General features: G+C 49.4%; 8 protein-coding genes across 8 annotated transcripts; 7 read left to right on the plus strand and 1 right to left on the minus strand.

The window, feature by feature from the left end:
* Positions 1-1,156: 1,156 nt before the first annotated feature.
* On the plus strand, positions 1,157-2,159 carry RPL2A (60S ribosomal protein uL2; the record flags this gene model as incomplete). The annotated part of the gene is made up of 4 exons (XM_041699266.1): positions 1,157-1,205; positions 1,288-1,779; positions 1,865-1,950; positions 2,022-2,159. 4 exons carry the CDS (start codon positions 1,157-1,159, stop codon positions 2,157-2,159), a joined length of 765 nt encoding a protein of 254 aa, XP_041552367.1.
* Positions 2,160-3,092: 933 nt separating this feature from the next.
* mpt (putative DNA repair and transcription factor Ada) lies at positions 3,093-3,875 on the plus strand (the record flags this gene model as incomplete). Its single annotated transcript, XM_041699267.1, has 1 exon — positions 3,093-3,875. One exon carries the CDS (start codon positions 3,093-3,095, stop codon positions 3,873-3,875), a length of 783 nt encoding a protein of 260 aa, XP_041552368.1.
* Positions 3,876-5,625: 1,750 nt separating this feature from the next.
* Positions 5,626-7,156, plus strand: APUU_20607S (BAR domain protein; the record flags this gene model as incomplete). The annotated part of the gene is made up of 5 exons (XM_041699268.1): positions 5,626-5,752; positions 5,814-5,981; positions 6,039-6,154; positions 6,215-6,495; positions 6,556-7,156. 5 exons carry the CDS (start codon positions 5,626-5,628, stop codon positions 7,154-7,156), a joined length of 1,293 nt encoding a protein of 430 aa, XP_041552369.1.
* Positions 7,157-7,991: 835 nt separating this feature from the next.
* Positions 7,992-12,479, plus strand: APUU_20608S (putative RSC complex subunit (Sth1); the record flags this gene model as incomplete). Its single annotated transcript, XM_041699269.1, has 4 exons — positions 7,992-8,084; positions 8,249-8,456; positions 8,518-12,212; positions 12,273-12,479. The coding sequence occupies 4 exons, from the start codon at positions 7,992-7,994 to the stop codon at positions 12,477-12,479; spliced, it is 4,203 nt and encodes a 1,400-aa protein (XP_041552370.1).
* A 758-nt stretch (positions 12,480-13,237) lies between these two features.
* Positions 13,238-14,284, plus strand: yop1 (putative membrane biogenesis protein (Yop1); the record flags this gene model as incomplete). Its single annotated transcript, XM_041699270.1, has 6 exons — positions 13,238-13,291; positions 13,516-13,722; positions 13,792-13,800; positions 13,915-13,978; positions 14,053-14,110; positions 14,167-14,284. The coding sequence occupies 6 exons, from the start codon at positions 13,238-13,240 to the stop codon at positions 14,282-14,284; spliced, it is 510 nt and encodes a 169-aa protein (XP_041552371.1).
* A 585-nt stretch (positions 14,285-14,869) lies between these two features.
* APUU_20610A (autophagy-related protein 101) lies at positions 14,870-15,647 on the minus strand (the record flags this gene model as incomplete). Its single annotated transcript, XM_041699271.1, has 3 exons — positions 14,870-15,057; positions 15,130-15,492; positions 15,569-15,647. 3 exons carry the CDS (start codon positions 15,645-15,647, stop codon positions 14,870-14,872), a joined length of 630 nt encoding a protein of 209 aa, XP_041552372.1.
* Positions 15,648-16,584: 937 nt separating this feature from the next.
* Positions 16,585-18,390, plus strand: PEX3 (peroxisomal biogenesis factor 3; the record flags this gene model as incomplete). The annotated part of the gene is made up of 4 exons (XM_041699272.1): positions 16,585-16,742; positions 16,826-17,175; positions 17,231-17,624; positions 17,688-18,390. 4 exons carry the CDS (start codon positions 16,585-16,587, stop codon positions 18,388-18,390), a joined length of 1,605 nt encoding a protein of 534 aa, XP_041552373.1.
* Positions 18,391-19,445: 1,055 nt separating this feature from the next.
* On the plus strand, positions 19,446-21,474 carry APUU_20612S (putative MFS transporter; the record flags this gene model as incomplete). The annotated part of the gene is made up of 10 exons (XM_041699273.1): positions 19,446-19,458; positions 19,521-19,707; positions 19,787-19,947; positions 20,001-20,093; positions 20,147-20,176; positions 20,229-20,585; positions 20,643-20,696; positions 20,764-20,811; positions 20,862-21,173; positions 21,230-21,474. The coding sequence occupies 10 exons, from the start codon at positions 19,446-19,448 to the stop codon at positions 21,472-21,474; spliced, it is 1,500 nt and encodes a 499-aa protein (XP_041552374.1).
* Positions 21,475-22,492: the final 1,018 nt, after the last annotated feature.

Below are 22,492 nucleotides of genomic sequence, written 5' to 3' on the forward strand. Positions count from 1 at the left end.
GATCAGCGCACAATCAATTCTACGCATTCTTGGAGACTACTTGTGGGCACAGTATCGTGATGGAATTTCATGCATTGGTTTCAAGGAGAAATAAGGAGATGGGCGTGGTTTACGAGGGAAAAGGCCTCTCCTGGGGTGGAAAACACCGGATCATAGCGCCTAGCTAGCTATATGTAGTCGAATCAAGAAGCTGAGCGGGCCATGCATGAAATAATCTTGAGTCAAGCAGATGATTGCCAGCTAACGGCCGCCAGAAATGAATGAGGGCGAATTTGTGTTAATTGACTGGGTGGGACGGCCTCGAAATGAAATGCGATCACTCTGCAGGAGTTGACGACATTTGTGTTCAAAAACCTCAAAAGGATAGTTTCATGATGGCCAGCATATGGTACTCCTCACGCTCACTCTGCAACGAAAGCGAGCGCATGCACCGCTGGGTCAAAAATTGTCTGTATAAAAGCATGCCTCTGATTAATGGGAGGCCACGCAATGTTGATTTATTCGTCCACTCGTCCATAGGCATGAGTAGACGACTATAAAGGGGTCTGATGAATGATGAACATGAACTATTGAATGATGTCAGCTTGGTGCATCCCACTGATAACAAAGCGGTCAAAATCAAACGCAAAAGGGCAGTCAACGTCGCAAAGACGAGGCCTTGACAGGGGACTTGAGGTTGTTGTTCAAGGCTTATGGAAGCAACACGTTCTGCCTTTGTAATAGAGCATTCAGATGTGGAGCGTTGATATGTGCCGGCAAAGTTGGCGGCGAGGCACAAACAGGGTATGCAACTACTACCCGCAAATTGAGCATGTCCAGGCACTCTAGATGAATATGCGTAGAATCCATGACTCTTCATGATGAGCAACATAAGCAGCTCCAAAGTCAAGTGTGCCTGCACCTTGCAGAGCTATGACGGTTTAGCGTGATGGAACGAAAGGGAGAAGCAGGTTGGGCCGTGCCAAGCCGCTAATACCGACTCGGCTAGTGTATTCTGTAGCGACCTTTGGCCCTAACCCACAAAGCACCTTCGATCTTGAATTCTCAAGTTACAACCCGTCAAGCCAATCTTCCTGAGGTACGACGACTTCCCACCACCATCGCTGGCGATCTTTCTTTCAAACACTAACCTCCAGGTTCGCAATAGAAAGTCGCCATGGGTCGTGTGATCCGCAACCAGAGGAAGGGCCGTGGCTCCATTTTCAGTGAGTGCGACCGCGTTATCGCAGAACGACTGTGCGATGATATTGCTTGGGGATCAAAATGCTGATAAAATCTCTCTTTCAGCGGCTCACACCCGTCTCAACAAGGCTCCTGCCCAGTTCCGTGTCCTCGACTACGCTGAGCGCCATGGATACACCCGCGGTGTTGTGAAGGAGATCATCCACGATGCTGGTCGTGGTGCTCCTCTCGCTAGGGTCCAGTTCCGTCACCCCTACAAGTTCAAGCACATCACCGAGACCTTCATCGCCAACGAGGGCATGTACACCGGCCAGTTCATCTACGCCGGAAAGAACGCTGCTCTGACCATCGGCAACATCCTTCCCCTCGCCTCCGTCCCCGAAGGTACTGTCATCACCAACGTTGAGGAGAAGTCCGGTGACCGTGGTGCTCTTGGTCGTACCTCCGGAAACTACGTTACCGTTATCGGCCACAACCCCGACGATGGCAAGACCCGTGTCAAGCTCCCCTCTGGCGCCAAGAAGGTCATCAAGAACACTGCCCGTGGTATGGTTGGTATCGTCGCCGGTGGTGGTCGTACCGACAAGCCTCTCCTGAGTATGTTATCCGCACCATAACCCCATTCGACCGAAGCAGGTTGGATAAAATTGGAGGAAAACGGCGGCTAATATATTTTGTATAGAGGCTTCTCGTGCCAAGCACAAGTTCGCTGTCAAGCGCAACAGCTGGCCCAAGACCCGTGGTGTTGCCATGAACCCCGTCGATCACGTAAGGCTTTCCTCTCCCCTCCTTTTCCACTCGAATACGGAAAACAGTTCTGACGAGAATTTTCTCTACAGCCCCACGGTGGTGGTAACCACCAGCATATTGGTAAGGCCTCGACCATCTCCCGCTACGCCGCCCACGGTCAAAAAGCCGGTCTTATTGCCGCCCGGCGGACTGGTCTGCTCCGTGGTACCCAGAAGACCAAGGATTAAACATGATATCATATGGAGTTTTTTTCTTTGTGACGGGTTGAAAAGGCTTTTTGCTATGAGACATATGTACTTAGGCGACTGCGGACGCGCCCTTAGCCAATTCAAGGTTGTGGCCCAGAAACAATTTCATTGACGATTAAAAAGCAAATGGGTTGAGCAGATGGGATTACAAAATCTCACCCTTCGGGTTCATTCCAGGTATATCATATCTCAGCATCTGGGGAGCACGTGGGTAATAAAATCAAATCATGGACTCTCTTATTTAATCCTGCACTCCAGTATCTTCGTACAATTTAGATGTCTAGTACAGGTACTACTTACTGGACTGTTTGTCTTGAGCGTGCTCAGTATTATGAACTTGCAAAGCTTGTGCGTCAATACCTAGTTACACTGATGGGAGATCCTCTTGAATTTTGGCAGCAAAGTTCTGCATGCACTGGCCTCGATGCAAGACCGCAGTAAATGGAAACTAGACGGTGTAACTGCATAGATATGCCGGTCCCTCGACAACTACATTGGCTGCTGACTCCTTACCTTTACTTTAGTACCTGCCTTATTCAGTTATATATCCATGGCTTGTATCAAGCATTTGCTATACTAACCCACAAAAACCACCTAATTGATTTGCCCCAAGTGACTCCCGAAAATTTACATAATTCATGCACAATTCCTTCTGACATAGTCTAGTTCATTGTACTATTCGATAATTGTCTTGATTAAGTTCCTTGTGGCGTTTTGTAAATTTTCACACCCTTGTGCTCGTGGTTGAGGATTTTTGGGATTTGATCTCAATGTGGCCAATCAGCGCCGCAATCCCCAACCAGCAATGACGACGGCACCTAGACGCTCACTTATAACTACGAGAACAGCCCCGGCCCCTCGAAACGCCATGATATCGGTGACGAACTACCTGATTGATAACCCTTCAGCAAGATGACCCAAAAAACATCCCCGCAGAAAATCCCCCGCCTCTCCAAGACCGCCGCTCTTACAACCTCCCCAGCCAACCGCTGGCAAGCAGTAGTCAACCGCGACCCAACGGCTACATCCTTCGTCTACGGCGTCCTCACAACAAAAATCTTCTGTCGACCCTCTTGCCCTGCGCGTCTGGCACGCCGAGCAAACGTCGAGTTCTACGATACACCCGCACAGGCGGAACGAGCAGGGTTCCGAGCCTGTAAGCGCTGCAAGCCGGAGACACTCAAGCCGGCTGTCAACCCGCAAGTCTTGTTGGTGCAGAAGGCATGTCAGACTATCAAATCGGACATTGCATCGGGCAAGAGACCGACGTTGGTCAGGCTAGCTGGGGAGGCAGGTTTGACGCCTAGTCATTTCCATAGGGTGTTCAAAAAAGTTACAGGTGCTACGCCGGGGAAGTATGCGGCGGCTGAGGCTATTAGTATGGGGCCATGTGAGGAATTCAAGGGCAAGCCGTTGGATGGTGATCCTTTAAAGGATGATAACGGGGACGTGCTCCTGTTTCAGCCCTGGGATGAGGAGCTATTCGCTGATTTAGATTCTTGGTTGGCGGGCTTGGATGGGGATATTGGTAGGGGTGCTGTTGGCGCTGATATCGATAGCACTTTGCTGTGGAATGACTTTGATGTTTTGATAGCCGCGGAGTCTGACTATTCTTCTTGTCAGGAGGTTTGTCCGCTGACAGGGGCTCTTCATCTTGGGTTGTCTGATCCTAATTCACCTAATTCTGGTGCCTGAAGTGGTGAACACTAAACAGGTTTTCATTTGTTAGTATTAAGCGCGGGGTTCAGCCATGAAGTTATTGTTAGTACTTAGCCTGGGACGGTGATCCTTCCATCAGGTGTTTAATATAAGAAAATGCACCAATAGGTTTTTGCATGATTTGTTCATTACATATTCAGAGTATGTCTATGCTTATTTAACTAGGTAACTAGCTTGGTTATACAGGCACTGGGTGACATAAAGTCAATCAACAAAAGAGCAGATAAAAATATATTTTTGAACTGTGGAACAAGACACGCGACCGAGAAACTTTGGAATATCTTGTGAGATAGTGAAACCCTGACTATCAATACCCTGTTTGATACACTCTTCAACCCTCTACTAGCGCTCTAACCCCAGGAGATTGAACACCTCGTCCCTTTTGCTCGGACCGTTCCACATAATTGAGTGTGTATCAAAAGCCTCCAAGCCTTCCCAAGTTGCCTGGGACATGTTCCAGATTGAACAATAGATGACGGTATTACACTAGGAACATTGTTATTTTGGCAAATAATAAGTGCCAATTCTAATTGATTCTGATCAACTGCGGTAATACGAAACAAAATTGGCCTTTTGACGAACGCAGCACGGTGAGTTCATGTTGACGCCAGGATCTTCGAATATTGCTGGCGTGGCGCTTTAGGACGCATCAGCAAGAAGATCCGTGCAACAATCCCATCCACTGCGGCAGTTGATCATCAGCGATGTTTCCCATGATGTGACCATCGCATTTGTGGGTTGTGCTGTAAATAGATCGTGGCAAAGGATCTCAAGTTCGAAACGTCGGCCTGGACTGAATGCAGGCCCACCCGTGCGGCCCACCGCTTTGGAAACGCGTGTCGCCTTCAAGGTCTGGACGAGCCAAAAAGTGCCCATGAGGGGGTGACACAGTGAGGGGATATCAGGATGATCGATTTGCCCAGCCGTCGCATGTCTCAACCCGCTAGGTTTCAGGCACACGCCATCGTCTGTCAATCGGGGGCTGTGAGCCCCGCAGCCAAACGATTGCCAGAGCCAATTTGTGTAGCTCCAACGTTCGGCATAGGATGGTCCAGCTCCGCACCACCAAGTCTTGCCCAGGGCCTGAACAACTCCGGTTTTGATCGTGGTTGCTAGAATACCACCTTCTTTGGCGCCCGTGGAGCAGAAATTGAGACTCTGTGGCGCTTTCGGTGATGTCTTTGCACGATTGCAATTGGCATAATGATGATGTTTCTCTCTGTCATTCCTCAACGGTTGCCCAAGCGCTTTAGGCATTTCTGGTCGCAATGGTAATACCAAGGCATCCCAATTGAATTAGTGTTTAATCGACGTAGTAACTGTCGTGCGCCGTAAGCTAAATCTGCGAGCGAAACAAAAATAAGGAATAATAAGAAAAGGAGATAGGGTACAATTTAGCTGCGGTGGAACTGCCCATTAATTATTCAGGCCCTCCCTCCCCTCTGTCGCAAAGTCGCCTCTTTCTCTCTTTCTTTCCTTCCCTCTTTACCAATTCCCCTTTTGTGTCCTCCCTCTGACACTAGATCTCTCGTCTGTCTTTGGCCTGAAACAACATCGGTCCTTGTCAATCCATCTTGCTTGGACTTGATACTACGCTCGTTTACTACCGCATCCGGCTTATTTATATGAGCACCTTAGGCCCATTCACCTCTGGGCTACTTTATTATTGCCTTTAACCGCAAATTGGATAATTCACACACATACAAACCAGTACAAAACACCCAAGATGAATGTCAACAAGAGACTCGACCGCTTCAAGCAATGGGCTGGGGAGAGAATGGGTGGCGAGGTCAAGACTAATGTCTCCGACGACTTCAAAGCTCTGGAAACGGAAATGGGCGTCCGCCATGAAGGTAAGCAGGATAATAATACGAAAGCTTGTCTTGCATAAACTAATGATCGTGCATTCTGAAGGTATCGATCGTATCCACAAGTCTATGACCGCCTATGTCAAGTCCGTTTCGAAGCGTAGCGAAGGTGATGACAAGGAAAAGACACTGCCTATTGGCCACCTAGGTGGTACAATGATCACTCATGGAGAGGATTATGATGCCAATTCTGATTATGGACGTTGTCTTACGAGTAAGTTATTGCTGACGTGTGGATGAAACTCGAAATGGAGTTCTGACTTCATTCTAGCATTCGGAAGAGCAGAGGAGCGTCTTGCTCGCATTCAAGAGACATATATTGCTCAGGCGACGTCGAGCTGGCTTGAGTCGCTGGAGCGATCCATGACCCAGTTGAAAGAGTACCAGGTAGGCACATTCCTCTGTCTGGATCTGAGCCTCTTCGTTTCTCTAACTAATTCCATGTAGTCATCTCGCAAGAAGCTGGACAATCGGCGCCTGGCGTACGATGCATCTCTCTCAAAGATGCAGAAAGCGAAAAAGGAAGACTTCCGCGTGGAGGAGGAGTTAAGGACACAGAAGGTTAAATACGAAGAAGCCACCGATGAGGTACACCGCAGGATGATCGACATTAAGAACACTGAGCCTGAGAATGTTATGGATTTGGAAGCTTTCCTGGATGCGCAGTTGGACTACCATGAGCAGTGCAGGGAGGTCCTTCTTCGGTTGAAGAACGAGTGGCCCAATGAGTGAGACCCCTTCCAAAAAATAACGTCCTTAAAATGACCGCTCAGGCTAACATGAAATAGGCAAGCTTTCAGTCAGCCCTCAAACGGCCACCGTGGGACGCGCTCTCCTTCAAACACTGTCCATTCACATCATGACCGTTTCGGGCCTCTGCATGAGGAACATACAAATAGTGTTGAGGCACGACCCGTGGTTCGATCCAATACACACAACTTCATTGAAACACCAGTCAGAAAAGTCTACGCACAAGATACATCACCTCATCGGCCGGTCTTGAACCGCACCCCTACATTTGAAGGCCCGACGCAGTTGCGGCAGGTCCACGAGCACCCCGTTGCTACTCAATGGGCAACTCGGGCAAACAGTGAGAATTTTGTTTCAAGGAGGGACAGCATGCAGAGCCGTCCATTTAGTAGAGTGGTTCCAGAAGCCACGGAGGATGCCGGATATCACAGTGGCAGTGTGTCTGATCGCTCCGACACCAGCTGGATAGAATCTCGTCAATCGCCATTTGGCAACTCGGTGTCAAGACGAACCAGTTCGGGCACCTTGAGCGGTGTCACGCAAAAGAAAGCTCCTCCACCTCCACCACCCTCTCGCGCAAAGAAACCTGCGCCCCCACCGCCAATGAAACGCCCTATTCTCAGCGCAGCTCAAGTATGAGAATTTTAGTCTTATTATTGAATTAGCTTGGGAAACTTGGCGAAGCTTGGAAATATGAAGGGCACGGATGGGGGATTGTAGGTTACTGTTTTCTCCGCATCCACCTCGCGGGCGAGCTTTGGAGGGGCGGATCGTTTTATTTCGTCGCGGGAGTACACGGTTCTTGGTTTCAATACTATGTATTATTGTTAATGCTGCGTGAAATGACAACTGCCATTTTTCACTGCCAACCAACTATGAATTGTGAAGTAGAGCCGGCTAATCCCAAAGCGGCCAAACGGGGCTGAGTCAGCATCGCGCCTCCACGTGACAGGCTGGGACGGCAAACTTCTTCCAACTCCTCTCCCTCGCAACAGGCTTTGGTGAGCACTGCCGACCAGCACGGAAAGTCGCGAAAGCCCCGTCCCTCCATCGCCATTTCATCAAGACAGGCTTTCCACGCGCTTTCTCAACATCCACCCTCCTTTTGGGGTTTTTATCCCCACCCCATCATCGCGTCACCCTTCCCTTTTCGCCCTTTTCGCTGATTCTCCTCTTCATTGCCTACCGCCCTGGACCCCCCCGACCAGTCTAAACATCACGAAACCTGTCGCCAAGGACCTGATACAGGTCGCTACTTGTCGCATCCATCGACAAAAAAGTCTCGCAGGTCTTTATTCTCTGTGAATTCGCGCATCTTGTCGCCTTTCCCTCGCGATTCTCAATTACCCTCACGAGTTTCTTTTCCTACGTGTTCCTCTCGCTTCCTGACTTGGACGCTGTCGCATAAAAATCGCACTACCGACGTGTCTCCCCCTCCTCAATACGTATGAATAGACAATAAACGCGCTCAATCATGACGTCTCTTCAGACAGCCCCCAATGTGGCGGCTGCGAATATGAGCCTACCCGCGAACTTAACGCCGCAGCACATACAAGAGGTCCTTCAGGTATGGTGTCCTTGCCCCTTCTTTATGTGCTCATGCTTTACCTCATATCCTCCACCCAACATAATTGCTCAATTGAATTGCTCTCACTTTACTCCAAATAAAAACAAAACAACAAAGAAAACTGTTTAATTTTGCATTATTGCCCGTACCTAACTGTACTATAGAAATTCAAGCAGATGCAAGAACAAGGCGTCCGCCATGATGACCCAGAATACCTTAAGGCCCACAATCTTCTCGCTGCTGTTCAGCGACAACAAGCCTTCCAAAAGCAACGGCAGTTGGCCCAGCAGCATCAGCAGCTTCAGGCGCAACGCCAGCAGCAACAGAATGGCTCTTCAACTCAGGAGCCTGCTCAACCGAACGGAGTTAATAGTAAGCATATCGACTTGACGCAATAGTTTCTCTTTGACTTCTACTTACCATCACTCTCTAGGCCGGTCCAACTCAAACGCTACCCCCAACAGTACTATCCAAGATGCGACTGCCACACTAGGTCAGAAGGGCGCTCCAGCTGCTAGCGGCAGCTTTTCTGCAGATCAACTGCAGACACTCAGAAATCAAATAATGGCGTTTAAGATGCTGTCGAAAAATCTTCAGATACCTCCGCGCGTTCAGCAACAACTTTTCATGTCCAAGAAAGTTTCTACCCCTGCGCCCTCAGATAGTGTCGCTACGGCTGAGAATGCTTTGGACAATGCTGCGCAGCCGAAGCCAGAACAAGCGGCGCCCACCCCTGATCTGCTCAACGCGAAGGAGTTCTATGAGGATTTCCAGTCGCCATACGATTTGATCCCCAAGACAGTCAGCTTCACAGACCATGCTTCTCGCGCTCATCGTATGCGCATACCAGCCCTGATGCCACCGGGTGTCGATTTGGAGCAGGTGCGCGAGGAGCGAGAGATTGCACTCTACAACCGGATCAATGCACGGAAAGCAGAACTCGCCGAGCTCCCTGCTAATATTGGCGCATGGAATTCAAACCAAAGCGATACCGCGACACCCGACGATGCTCTAAAATTGAAGGCTTTGATCGAGTATAAAATGCTTAACCTTCTACCGAAACAGAGGCTCTTTCGGAAACAAATCCAGAATGAGATGTTCCATTTCGATAACCTCGGCATGACAGCGAATCGTGCTAGCCACCGACGTATGAAGAAGCAGTCTCTGCGGGAAGCTCGGATTACGGAGAAGCTTGAGAAGCAGCAGCGCGACGCTCGTGAGACGAGGGAGAAGAGGAAGCAATATGATCAGCTTCAAGCGATTCTCAACCACGGAGTGGAGCTTCAGAATGCTGCCAACCAACAGCGACAGCGCATGCAGAAGCTTGGCCGTATGGCGCTTCAGCACCACCAGCACATGGAACGTGAGGAGCAGAGGCGCGTTGAACGGACTGCTAAGCAACGTCTCCAGGCTCTTAAGGCCAACGATGAAGAGACGTACTTGAAGCTCTTGGGACAAGCCAAGGATTCACGTATCTCCCATCTTCTCAACCAGACTGACGGCTTCCTCAAGCAGCTTGCCGCGTCCGTCAGAGAACAACAACGCAACCTGGCTGAGCGTTACGGTGAAGACCACGAGATTGAGGACGATGAAGACGAAGATCTCGTGTCGGGTAGCGATGATGAAGGCGAAGGTCGCCGAAAGATTGACTACTATGCCGTCGCTCATCGTATCAGAGAAGAAATCACCGAACAGCCCAACATTCTTGTTGGTGGTACCCTGAAGGAATACCAGATGAGAGGTTTGCAATGGATGATTTCTCTCTACAACAACAACCTTAACGGAATTTTGGCCGACGAAATGGGTCTGGGTAAAACGATTCAGACCATCAGTTTGATCACGCACATCATCGAGAAGAAGAGAAATAATGGACCGTTCCTGGTCATCGTTCCCCTTAGTACTTTGACGAACTGGAACCTCGAGTTTGAGAAATGGGCACCGTCAGTCTCAAGGATTGTTTACAAGGGTCCACCGAACGCTCGTAAGCAGCAGCAGCAAAACATCCGGTGGGGAAACTTCCAGGTCCTATTGACCACCTATGAATATATCATCAAGGATCGACCTGTTCTGAGCAAGATCAAGTGGACGCATATGATCGTCGATGAGGGTCACCGCATGAAAAATTCTCAGTCTAAGTTGAGCAGTACGCTTTCGCAGTACTATACCAGCCGCTACAGATTGATCTTGACGGGTACCCCATTGCAAAATAACCTCCCTGAACTGTGGGCTCTTCTGAACTTTGTTTTGCCAAACATCTTCAAATCTGTTAAATCTTTCGACGAATGGTTCAACACACCGTTTGCTAATACCGGTGGTCAAGATCGCATGGACTTGAGTGAAGAAGAACAACTGCTCGTTATTCGTCGCCTGCACAAGGTTCTTCGGCCATTCTTGCTCCGGCGTCTGAAGAAGGACGTCGAGAAGGACCTGCCGGACAAGCAAGAAAGGGTTGTCAAATGCCGCTTCTCTGCTTTGCAAGCAAAGTTAAACAAGCAGTTGGCTACACACAACAAAATGGTTGTCAGCGATGGAAAGGGAGGCAAAGTTGGCATGCGTGGCCTTAGCAACATGCTTATGCAGCTGAGGAAGCTCTGCAACCATCCCTTTGTGTTTGAGCAAGTGGAAGACCAATTGAACCCTGGACGAGGCACAAATGATCTGATCTGGCGTACCGCTGGAAAGTTTGAGCTGTTGGACCGGATTCTTCCAAAATTCAAAGCGAGTGGACATCGTGTTTTGATGTTCTTCCAAATGACCCAGATCATGAACATCATGGAGGATTTCCTTCGTCTCCGTGCAATGAAGTATCTGCGTCTTGATGGTTCAACAAAATCGGATGACCGCTCAGACCTATTGAAGCTTTTCAATGCTCCAGGCTCAGACTATTTCTGTTTCTTGCTATCGACGCGTGCTGGTGGTCTTGGTCTGAACTTACAGACGGCCGATACTGTTATCATCTTCGATTCAGACTGGAATCCTCACCAGGATCTTCAGGCTCAAGACCGTGCCCACCGTATTGGCCAGAAGAACGAGGTGCGAATCCTGAGACTTATCACCTCCAACTCAGTCGAAGAAAAGATTCTTGAGCGTGCGCAGTTCAAGCTTGATATGGATGGAAAGGTCATTCAGGCAGGAAAGTTCGATAACAAGTCTACCAATGAGGAAAGAGATGCACTCTTACGTACCTTGCTTGAAACCGCTGAGGGAACAGAACAAGTCGGAGACCAAGACGAGATGGACGATGATGACTTGAACGACATAATGGCTCGATCAGAAGACGAACTGGCTCTCTTCCAACGGATGGACAAGGAACGGCAGAAGACCAGTCCGTATGGCGCTGGTCACAAGCTCCCGCGTCTACTGAGTGAGAGTGAACTTCCTGATATTTACATGACTGAGGAGAACCCGGTAGCGGAAGAAGCTGTTGAAATTGAGATGTCCGGTCGCGGTGCCCGTGAGCGCAAGATTACCCGCTACGACGACGGGCTTACGGAAGAGCAGTGGCTCATGGCGGTTGATGCCGAAGACGATACTATTGAAGAGGCTATTGCCCGGAAAGAAGCAAGGGTCGAGAAGCGTCGTACCAACAAGGAAGGTCGTGGCCGCAAGTCGGCAGGCGCCGAGTCATCGCCCGAGCCATCTCGCGAGAGCTCTGAAACACCGCAACCCAAGAAGCGTGGCCGCAGAGGCCCCGCTCCAAAGCGTAAAGCAGAGGAGCTAGTGGAGGAGACTCCCCAGCCTAAACGTAAGAGGGGCAGGCAAGCCAAGCCCGTTGAGACGCTGAGCTCCAACGATCGAGCCGCTATCCAGCAGATCCTGAACAATGCCTACCAGGCCTTAATGGACATGGAACAAGAGCTTCCCGCCGATTCCTCTGATAGCGAGGATGGCCCTGTCACACGTGCCATCATCGAGCCATTCATGAAGCCGCCACCCAAGTCGCAATACCCTGATTACTATATGATCATTCAAAACCCTATTGCTATGGATATGATCAAGAAGAAGATCAACCGTGAAGAGTACCAGAACCTGAGAGATTTCCGGAGTGATGTCCATCTTCTCTGCCAGAACGCTCGTACATATAATGAAGACGGCAGTATCCTGTTCCAAGATGCGAATGACATTGAGGTAAGCCAGCCCCGCCCGGATATAATATTCATTATTTGACCCTGACTTACGTTATTATAGGCACGATGCTTGGCCGAACTGACCAAAGAAACCGAAACTTATCCACAGTTCGCCAATTTTGATGACTCTTCGGCAGCTGCCAACGACTACTCAATGTCTGCCGTTTCTGGGCCTGAAACACCCAGCGCCTCCACACCAGGACAGCCGAAGTTGAAGTTGACGTTCAACGCCGGAGGCGCTGTGCCCGGCATGAACGATGAGCAGTGATTTACTAACAGGACCCTTGTTGATACATATACTCTTGTTCTAAAGATATTTTGCCGGCGGTTGCACATTTTACGTTTCTTACACTGTTTTTATTTGATTAAGCATGTATTCCACTGGATCCGTGGCGGCGGCGTTTTGTGGCTGGGCGGCAGGCGAGCAATAATGCAGGCTGACGGCGCAGTCATGTTCTGTTCTCTTCCAAGGACGAAACGGGAAAGTTTCACCAATATGTTTATTTAGTAGTGGTTGTTTTTCTGGCCCTTGCCTGTTTACTTCTTGCGCGGTGAGCTTTTGCTTTGCATTGGCGATACTAGATCCACAGCTCTTGATCCAAGACTGTTGTGCTTGCCGCTTATCAGTTGGGTCTGCAGGCCTTGCACATTTGATAATCAAATGATGGAATTGGTATTGATTTTTTTCTGTTGACGATAAGGACACGGTAGGCACTAGTAAAGATCATCCTATCGCTGGAGATCATTTGTCAGAATCATCTGCATCTGTGATCTGTGATCTGGAATAATCTGGACGCCCATCGAGCACCCACCTGCAGGCCTCGGCGAAGAAAGACGTCATGGGATCACGTGCCATAGGCACACCGTCATTCGTTAGTCCCGCTCGTCATCTCTCACCTCACACTTCTGGCCTGCAAGATAACAACCTCCACCTTTCCTGCTCCCTCGCTATCTCCATCCCTTTCGTCAATCGTCGAATACACCATATTCCAAAAATCCCATCAAATATATAACATAACTAGAAAAATGGCCAGCTTCCAGGACCGTGCTCAGCACACCATCGCTCAACTTGACAAGGAGGTAAGTTGTTTGTGCGTTTCTAGCACTGACCTCGGAGTGTGCGGTACCTCTACGACGTCCCAAAAGAGCCCCTATATTTAATGCTATTCCATCGCTTTTCAAACCCAATCTGTCGCTCTGAACAAGAGATTTTCATACTACACTCTCCGACCGCCAGCTAGCTTATCGTCGCACTCGTGCTTCGTTTTCGCACTAAACACACAACTAACGAGGTCGCTATATAGCTCTCCAAGTACCCTGTCCTCAACAACCTCGAGCGCCAGACTTCCGTCCCCAAGGTGTACGTCATCCTTGGTCTGGCTGGAATCTACACCTTCCTGGTCTTCTTCAACATCGCCGGCCAATTGCTTGTCAACCTGGCTGGTTTCATCCTCCCCACCTACTACTCCCTCAACGCCCTTTTCACAGCTGGAAAGTCGGATGACACCCAGGTGAGTACATCACCAACTTAACACTAATGAATGAAATGTACATATATACTAACGTGCCTCGTGATCCAGTGGTTGACTGTATGTTCTCGTGACCCCTCTATCCCTGCAACCGCCAGGGCTGTTCACCTAGGCATCAGTCTAGCACGTGATCCCGTATCGCAAAGAACCGGAAGCTAACATGTGAATCAATAGTACTGGGTTGTTTACGCTTTCTTCACCGTTATTGAGAGCGCCGTCAGTGCTCCTTACTGGTTCCGTAAGTGTTTTTTTTTTTTTTTTTTGGGCAGCGAACTAGCATTCAGAAAATATGCTAACGTTTAATCCTAACAGCCTTTTACTACATCTTCAAGTTCGTCCTTGTCCTCTGGCTGGCTCTTCCCCAGACGAAGTAAGTCATCCATTATTGATGTATTCAAATGTAACCACGGCTTACCCGATTTTTAGCGGTGCTCAAATCGTCTTCAACTCTCTCCTCCAGCCCGTTGTTGGCCGCTACTTCAACGGTGGTTCTACCTCGGCCAACCTCCGGGCCCAGGCTGATGCCGCCACCAAGGAGCAGTAAACAGACCGACCGTAAATAAAATATTTGTGGCTTTTGTTCCCACAGCCGCAAATAAGGTCTATTGCTTGCTCATCTGGTGGACATAAAAAAATTAACGACGAAGACGATAATGAGACTTCGCTGTTTGGACACAGTTGGCAAAAGTGGTGGTTGTGGTGAGAAGCCATGCAGGGCTGCATGGTAGGTAGTAACGTTGGAACATGGACTCGTTCTTGAAGAATCTTGTTTTTGTTATGACTTTGCTGTTGTAGAAACGTTTGCGATTGCCGGTGGATTAGGGGCGGGAGCTGGTCTCGTTGAACAAAGATGGATAGGTATATCTGATGCATTTGTCCTCTTGGGTAAATTCGAGCACCGTTTCCCTTGACTGTCATTCTTATTGATATATCTCTTGCCTGACGCATGAATGACATGAAAATATTTCCTTCGAAACTTATAAACTGAGTAGAAAGGTTCATTGATACTAGACGGTAGACGTTATTCGAAACTTTGAAATGATGTATGATATTTCTAATTAAGACTGGGTACCGTAGCCCAAGTAGGTATCCCCTGGCGAGTAAATATACGCAGGGAGACTGATAATGATTAGTATAAGCCGAAGCGATTCTGCCAGCCATCCGTACGTGGATTCAATATGATACGATATGGGAAGGGGTTCGCATCCGTGGTCGTTATTGGGGGAAGATGATCTTTGTCGCGACCCACGACGGCCAGGATCTTGAGCGCAGCCTTTTGCAGCATGTTCTCCATTGCTTTGCGGACCTTTGCGCGTTCTGATTTGTCAGGGTTAGCTGAGTGTCGGGCAGTAAGGAACTTCGCGGTGAATGAGCATTAGTTCAACATACCAGATTCTGTCCTTGGGGTGGCGATTGTTACGTCCAAATTCCACACTTCCCAACATACTTCTTCCTCTCCTTTCCCTGCTAGCCCAGGGAACCAGATACCAGAGCGCCTGCGCTTCTTCTCGTAGAATTCGACGGCGATCCGCCCGCGTACGCCGCCGCCACCTCCGCCACCACCCCCAAAACCACCGCCCGAGTCGTGAGCGCCCGAAGCTGAGTGTTGGCGGACTAATGAGCTGATGCGCGAATCTATGAGGGTTTCGAGGTCTACGTCGTTTATAGCGGGGAGGGTGAAATCGAGGACATCGAACGTGGTGGGACGGATAGATGGGAAGTATCGGTGGAAGAATATTAGGTTGAGCACCCCTGGAAAGCGAGATAGTTAGCTTGATATCTTGATATAATCTACATCGATCCTGGGCACCGGGAGACTACCACAAACCTTTTAATACGTCTCTGACGCTGGTCGTGTCTGCGAAGATCTCCAGGAAGTACTCTGGAGGGGTTTTGCGGGGCTCCATTGCGAAGCGGCGGGACGGGAGGGTGGAGAGCGAAGATGGGGTGAGAGGTATGTCGTGGATGCGATCGACTATATCAGCACAGCTGACTGTTTGGGTTTTTGAGAATAAACCGAAGAGGTGGGGTGACTTCGGTGACGACCCAGCTATGACGAACTGGCTCGAAGAGCTGTTCTGGCTACGTGGGGGGTAAGATAAGCCGGTTTGGTGTTGGAGGCGACAGAAACGCAGTGATCGCGAGCTGTGGAAATGGCAGTGTGAAGTCGCCTGGTCTGCTAGGAGAGAAGATCATATAGGAAAGTACACATAGGGAGAAAACATGGTGTCCTCGACGAGGAAATGTCCCTTTGTGTCGTTCAGCGAAGTTGCAGGTGAAAGGGACAAGAGTCCTCATCCGGAGGACGACTCATGATAAAATTACGGGGACGTACCGTATGGCTGTGACGCGAATTCCCCGCCACAAGCCGGTATTTTATTGAAATTATGACAGGGAGGAGGTCTCCCGTGACCTCAGCATACCTGCAGTTGGGCACAACAGACAAGGAGAGGACCGTACTATACAGCTGTAGGTACATCTAACTACCGAAGGAATGCCGCAATAGACTAAGCACTAAGAAGGCTAGTAACTATATCGTGATGAAACAAGACTTGTTATTATTGCTATAGTTAGTCCCCGAGCACTTGGTTGCTCGCGTTTCCTTATCATAAGGCAATCGGTTTAGCCGAGGCCGCAGCTACTGGCCCATTCTCCGACCGTCATTCTCGGTTGCTGCGATCGCCATCAATGACTTGTCTTCCTCTCTTCTGCTCCATCTCCCCTATCTATCTAATTATTTATTTTGCTTCATTCTAGTATCTATTCAGATTTACATTGTATATGATGAACTGCATTGGCTCGATATTCGCGTGAAGTTGACCTCCAATCCCCCTTCGCTCCATCATGATCAGTGCTACGAGGCGCTGGTTTCGGCGCAATCGCAAAACCCTCGCAATCGGTACAGGCGTTATCGGAGTAGGCTATCTTGCAGGACAATATGTACTGTCTAAGATTTCGGAAGCACGAGAACGCATGAGCAGTGACCGTATTGCCAGAGAGAAGTGAGTGATTTGCCTCCTGTTATCTATCCCCACTTGACTCGCGTGCTCGGCGACGCCAGCTGACTGTCTTGTTCACTACGCAGCTTACGACGACGATTTGAGCAGAACCAGACCGATTGTACATATACCGTGCTAGCTTTGCTGCCGACTGCGGCAGAGGACATCTTAGAAGCTCTCCCGGTGGAGGAGTTGACGAAGGAGCTACAGAAGAAACGCGCGGAGCGGCTGGCCCGTCTTAATGCCGGGGAAGGGACAACGACGGGGTCGGACATGAGCTCTGTAACCCCCAGTCTGCCCGAAGATGATAGAAAAAGCCTGTCAAGTGATTCTTTCCTGCGCACCAGCCAACTCGGCGATTCGACTGTTGAAGGAGATCCATCCTCCCAGCCGAAGCGGAACAAGACCCAGCTTTGGAACGAGGTCAAGATTACCTGTGCGTCTATATACTGCGTTCTATAATATTTCCCCCAGAGACTGACTCTGTTTAGCGACTACTCGAGCATTCACCCTCATCTATACCCTATCGTTGTTGACTATCTTCACACGCGTCCAACTCAACCTACTTGGCCGCCGGAACTACCTTTCGAGCGTGATTTCTCTAGCCACACCCCCCGCCGACTCTTCAACGATCAGGCTAGAGGACCACGATGATGATCTTACGCAGACTTTGGGAAATGATTTCGAGACTAACCGACGGTATCTCGCCTTTAGCTGGTGGCTGCTGCACCGTGGCTGGAAACTATTGATGGAGGAGGTTCAGACGGCAGTGGAGGAGGTGTTTGGTTCTCTTAACCCACGGGACGATATTTCGTTTGAGAAATTATCAGAATTGACTCTCCAGGTCCGAAAGAGGGTTGAAGGCGACACCGAGGAAGACAGGAAGTACGTTTACCCTATGGGCTCTGTATCTGAGCCGGAAATTTCATTCACTAACTGAGCGGGAAGGCACCGAAAGTGGTTGTCCTATTTGCTTCCTCCACGTGAAGAAGAAGATAACCTGCTTGAGGAATCTGGCGTCCTCGGGGTTACAGAAGCTGCCACGCCCCAGACCGCGGCGACGTTGCGACACCTCCTCGATGAGACAGCCGACCTAATCGATTCCCCAACATTTACTCGTGTTCAGATGCTTCTGAACAATGAATCCTTCGAAACTTTGATCCAGCAGTGCAAGGCGGATGCGTTCAAACCCGCTGGGCCTGTGACAGCACCCCAATCTTTTACATCTGTTGGTACAGTTGTTCCACCCTGGCAGGATTCCGAACTGAAGACGAAGCTGGCGAATGTCCTCGCGGTGCTTGCTCGGCAAGCACATGTTATTGGCAACGGAGCATCTCCTCCAAATCTATACGTGACCGCAATGGACCAAGGCGTTCGGGAGTTGGAAGCGTTCGCGGCAGTGGTGTACAGTTCAAACTTTGACTCCGAGCTTCTGGGTGCTGGATCAGGATCTGGTTCTTCTGGTGGGGCGGGCACAGCGCCAGACTCCGCTTCTTCTTCCCCTGTAATTGTTTCCCAGGACGACAGCGAGCTCGATCATGACCGGGTTGCTAAGGGGCCTTCAGCGGTACCGAGATCTGATAATAATGATTTGGAGAAGGCATGGGGAAGGGCTGTTGAGGAACAGCCGGGCAGTGGACCTGCTGCATAGGCTCGACAAGCCTGATTATAGATAACCTCTGAAGGCATACGACCGTGATACCATCTACACTCTCATCTATGAAGACTAACTGGGTGGTGATTGTAATATTATCTCCAAGCTGAATGACATGAATTCTTGACGCGTAAATAAGGACGCCAGAAATTAGGTAGTCAATACATTCGAAGATATCCCTACTTAGGATGTGCGGTGTACTCCGAGTCGTCGACATAACTCCGTAGTCGGTAAAGCGTAGGGCGGCTCGTTGGGCTTACATAATATGTGAGATCTGCGGGGAAGCCGAATAGCCGAATGGGTGTTCACTGTTCATCGGATCAAGGGTCTCGGTGGATTTGGTGGGTTAATATATTGTGGCCCGGTGGGTTGAGGGGAAGCTTGGAGTGTCACCAATTTTTGCGCCTCGGATTGGCCAGGATCCGAATGCGTATTGTTTGAGTTGCATCGACGGCGCTATCAAATGCTTGGGAAAAGTCAGAATGGCCAGCACATTGTCAAGTCTGTCAGCCGAGTATGAATTATGCTAACCAATGCAAGTTATGATTATTTCTTTGATGCTGAGTGGACTCGCTGTGCATGGCGGATTCTGATTTTCAGCTCCTAGCTTCCTTCGGAGTAGATCATGTCTTCTTATGGAGGCTGCACCTCTGTAACCTTCCACGATTTCCAGCTTGCCATGCATCCAGGGCCTCCTGGCTGCTGGATTTCGTGAGAAAGTCCCCGCTACTTGCTTATCCTTAAAAAATAAGCTTCCCTTCCTCTTCTTTTCCTCTCGATCCAGTTTCTCTTTTCCCCTATCACCTCGCACCTGGCTCCGTCCGTTAGTCAGTCGCGTGCGCTTCGTTTGGGCCTCCTCGTTGCCTCCGCTGAGGTTACATCTCCGAGCTCGGACAAAAGCCGACACCGGCTAAGGAATCCAGCTCGCTCCCGCGCCTTTCTATTGCGCTGGCCAATTTTCCTTTGCTTCCCAGTTCCTTTTCGCTGACTCACTGGGCTTGCTGGATCCAATTCACACTTTTCCGGCAAGAGACTGCGGCACATTGTATACGATGGGAGTCCTGGGTGCGTGCTCTACTGACTCATATGGTGGTTGTTGCGGTACTGATATATAGATCGCGAAACAGAAGAGAGCCACAGTCCTGGCCACGCGCCTGAAAAGGGCGGCGAGGCGCAGGAGCAACCGCAGACACCGTCGGAGTCCAACGACCTCCCCTTGCTCACCAAGACCACGGAGCGCAAGCTCATGGCCAAGGTCGATTGGCATGTCGTCCCCTGCTTGTGCATCATGTACCTGCTTGCTTTTCTTGACCGGTACGAGAACCCACTTCAAGCTGCAGCGAAGGCGCCTATAATTAGAGTTGAGACGGTACTAATGTTTTTTCTTCTCTAGGGTTAACATCAGTAATGCGGCAGTCCTAGGCATGACCACGGATCTGGATATCGCGGAAGGAACAAAATACAACACGGCATTGACTATTTTCTTCGTTCCTTATGTTATCTTCGAAATCCCTTCAAACATCCTGCTCAAGAAACTGCGGCCCCATGTTTGGTGTATGTTCCGGATCTTTCTTCCCCCCTAGGGTCTGCGTCGCTAATTGCTGCAGTGTCACTCTGCATGTTCTTATTTGGTGTTGTCACGATCTGCCAGGGCCTAGTCACGAATTGGGGTGGTCTAATGACCACCCGTTGGTTTTTGGGTAGGTGTATTACACTGGATTAAAAAACGCCGTGGCTAATAGGGTTAATGTAGGGATGTTTGAGACCGGCATGTTTCCTGGGTGTGAGTGTATTTCCCCGTTGCTAAATTTGTTTTGTGTATTAACACCTTCCAGGCTTCTATTTGCTGGGAATGTGGTACAAGCGCAGCGAGGCCCAGAAACGATTCAGTTTCTTCTTTAGCTCTACCACGCTAGCTGGTGCTTTTGGCGGTGTGCTTGCCGCTGGTCTTGGAAAGATGCACGGCGTCCGTGACCTTGCGGGATGGCGATGGGTATTCATTATCGAAGGATTGCTCACGTCTGTGGTCGCCATTGTCTTGTTCTTTTTCCTCCCTGACTTCCCCGAGGAGGTCAAATGGCTCACCGAGGAAGAGCGAGATTTTCTCCGGGCAAAGTTGGCCAAGGATTCTGGGAAGGCTGGAAATGATGCTGATATGGGCTGGCGCGAGGTTTTGACCGTCTTCAAAGATCGTGAGTAGTGTCTGTCCATCTGGGGTCACAGTTCCTCCATTCTGACTTTATATCTAGCAAAAATCTTTATTGGTGGTTTCATGTACTTCGGGCAGATTGTCACGGCTTATGGTTAGTCCTAGCTCCTTGTCTAAGACTTGATATATGAGCAGAAGAATTAGAAGCTAACATATCGCAGGCTATGCTTACTTCGCACCAACCATTATCAAGTCTTATAACTATGGGCGTGAGTGTTTACTTGTTTCCTGCTGGGCATCTTTCTAATCGGCTTTGAAGCAATCGAAACTCAACTGTACTCGATTCCACCTTGGGCTGGGGCGTTTGCATTCTCGATGTGCATCGCATACTTATCCGACAAGTTTAAACACCGTTTCTTGTTCACCATAATTCCTATGCTGATTTCAATGGCTGGCCTGGGTATTCTCATGAACATACATAACAACCGCGACGTCCAATATGGAGCGCTATTCCTTGTTACTGGTGGATGCTACAGTGCAATGCCTGTGGTTGTCTGTTGGTTCGCGATGAACCTAGGTGGCCATCGCCGGCGTAGTGTTGGAACTGCATGGCAAGTTGGTTTTGGCAATAGTAAGTGGTCTCTTAACGCCTTGCTCCAACAATAAACACGCTAACGTGGAACTCAGTTGGCGGTATCGTTGCTACGTATTCATTCCTCCCGAAAGATGCAGCGACTTTCTGGAGAACCGGATTCAGCATCGGCGTGTCCTTCCTTGCGTTTTCTTGCGCACTCTGTATCCTCTACTTTTACAGAGTGTGGCGCGAAAACCAAAAGAAGGACCGTATCATTGCCAGTGGTGACCCTAGCTATCTTGAAGAGGACGACGAGGTTTTGGGAGATTTGGCCACAAAGTTCCGTTACTCATACTAGGATGTAAAAGATCGTTGGATCCTTCAAATGAACTATGAAGCCCATTGAAGCCCATGCTAGGGCTAGGGCTTGAATAATATATACCCACAAAGAATACATGCTTGAGATGTGATATCTTATCAATTGAAGAATGAAATAGAAAGATTATATGTGCCGATATTACACATGGAACCCACAATTGTAATTGATGTCATGTTAATGCGTTGATGTTGGGCTCGGTAAACAGTCAAGCACCACCACGTGATCGGTCACCTGACTAGGGTTTCTGACGCACACAACCTTAAGTAGCTCCTCCGCTCCCGTAACCGTTCTTCTTCCAACCATCTTTCATCCTCGAAGAAGTGTGAGTAATAGCTCTCCCATCGGCCTCATGGTCCCATGGCCATAATGACCCTGATATACGGTGACTAACTGCCCACCCAGTCACTCTACGAAGATGAGAGCCAAGTGGAGAAAGAAGCGCGTTCGCCGTCTCAAGCGTAAGAGAAGAAAGATGAGAGCTAGAAGGTGAGTTTACTACTCATATTTTTAAAATATCGGCCTGCAATTGATTCTAACGTCGCAATAGCAAGTAAACTACTCGCCCAATCCATCTCAGCTTCTCATGTTGAGCTCGGTGTTGAACGCTAAACATGACAAATCTATGACGACGTCACGATGATGATTTCCAGTTATGGTCGTTTCGTGGTTCACCTCCTCCAATGAGGCCTGCCTGGTCTGGAACAACCAATGCTTCTCAAATTTATCTACTATATCGATTTCGGAATCCGCCGTTCAACTGGAACTTCCTTCCCAATCTTTCAAACGAAACGGATACGAATTTCCATCCAATCCCTCGGATTCATCAAAACGTTTTCGATTGTTCTTCAGGCCAGGTGGTGGGGTTGCGTTTGCGTAACTTGTTACCCTCGGAGGGGTCAATGTGTTTGGTGGGGGTTGGGAGGGACCAGTGGAAGTGTCACTGATAGACTTTGGTTTTCCTGTATTGTCTAGTTTCAGATGCCACTGGTTTCTTCGA

Source organism: Aspergillus puulaauensis, chromosome 2, assembly GCF_016861865.1.
Source record: "Aspergillus puulaauensis MK2 DNA, chromosome 2, nearly complete sequence".
Taxonomy (NCBI): domain Eukaryota; kingdom Fungi; phylum Ascomycota; class Eurotiomycetes; order Eurotiales; family Aspergillaceae; genus Aspergillus; species Aspergillus puulaauensis.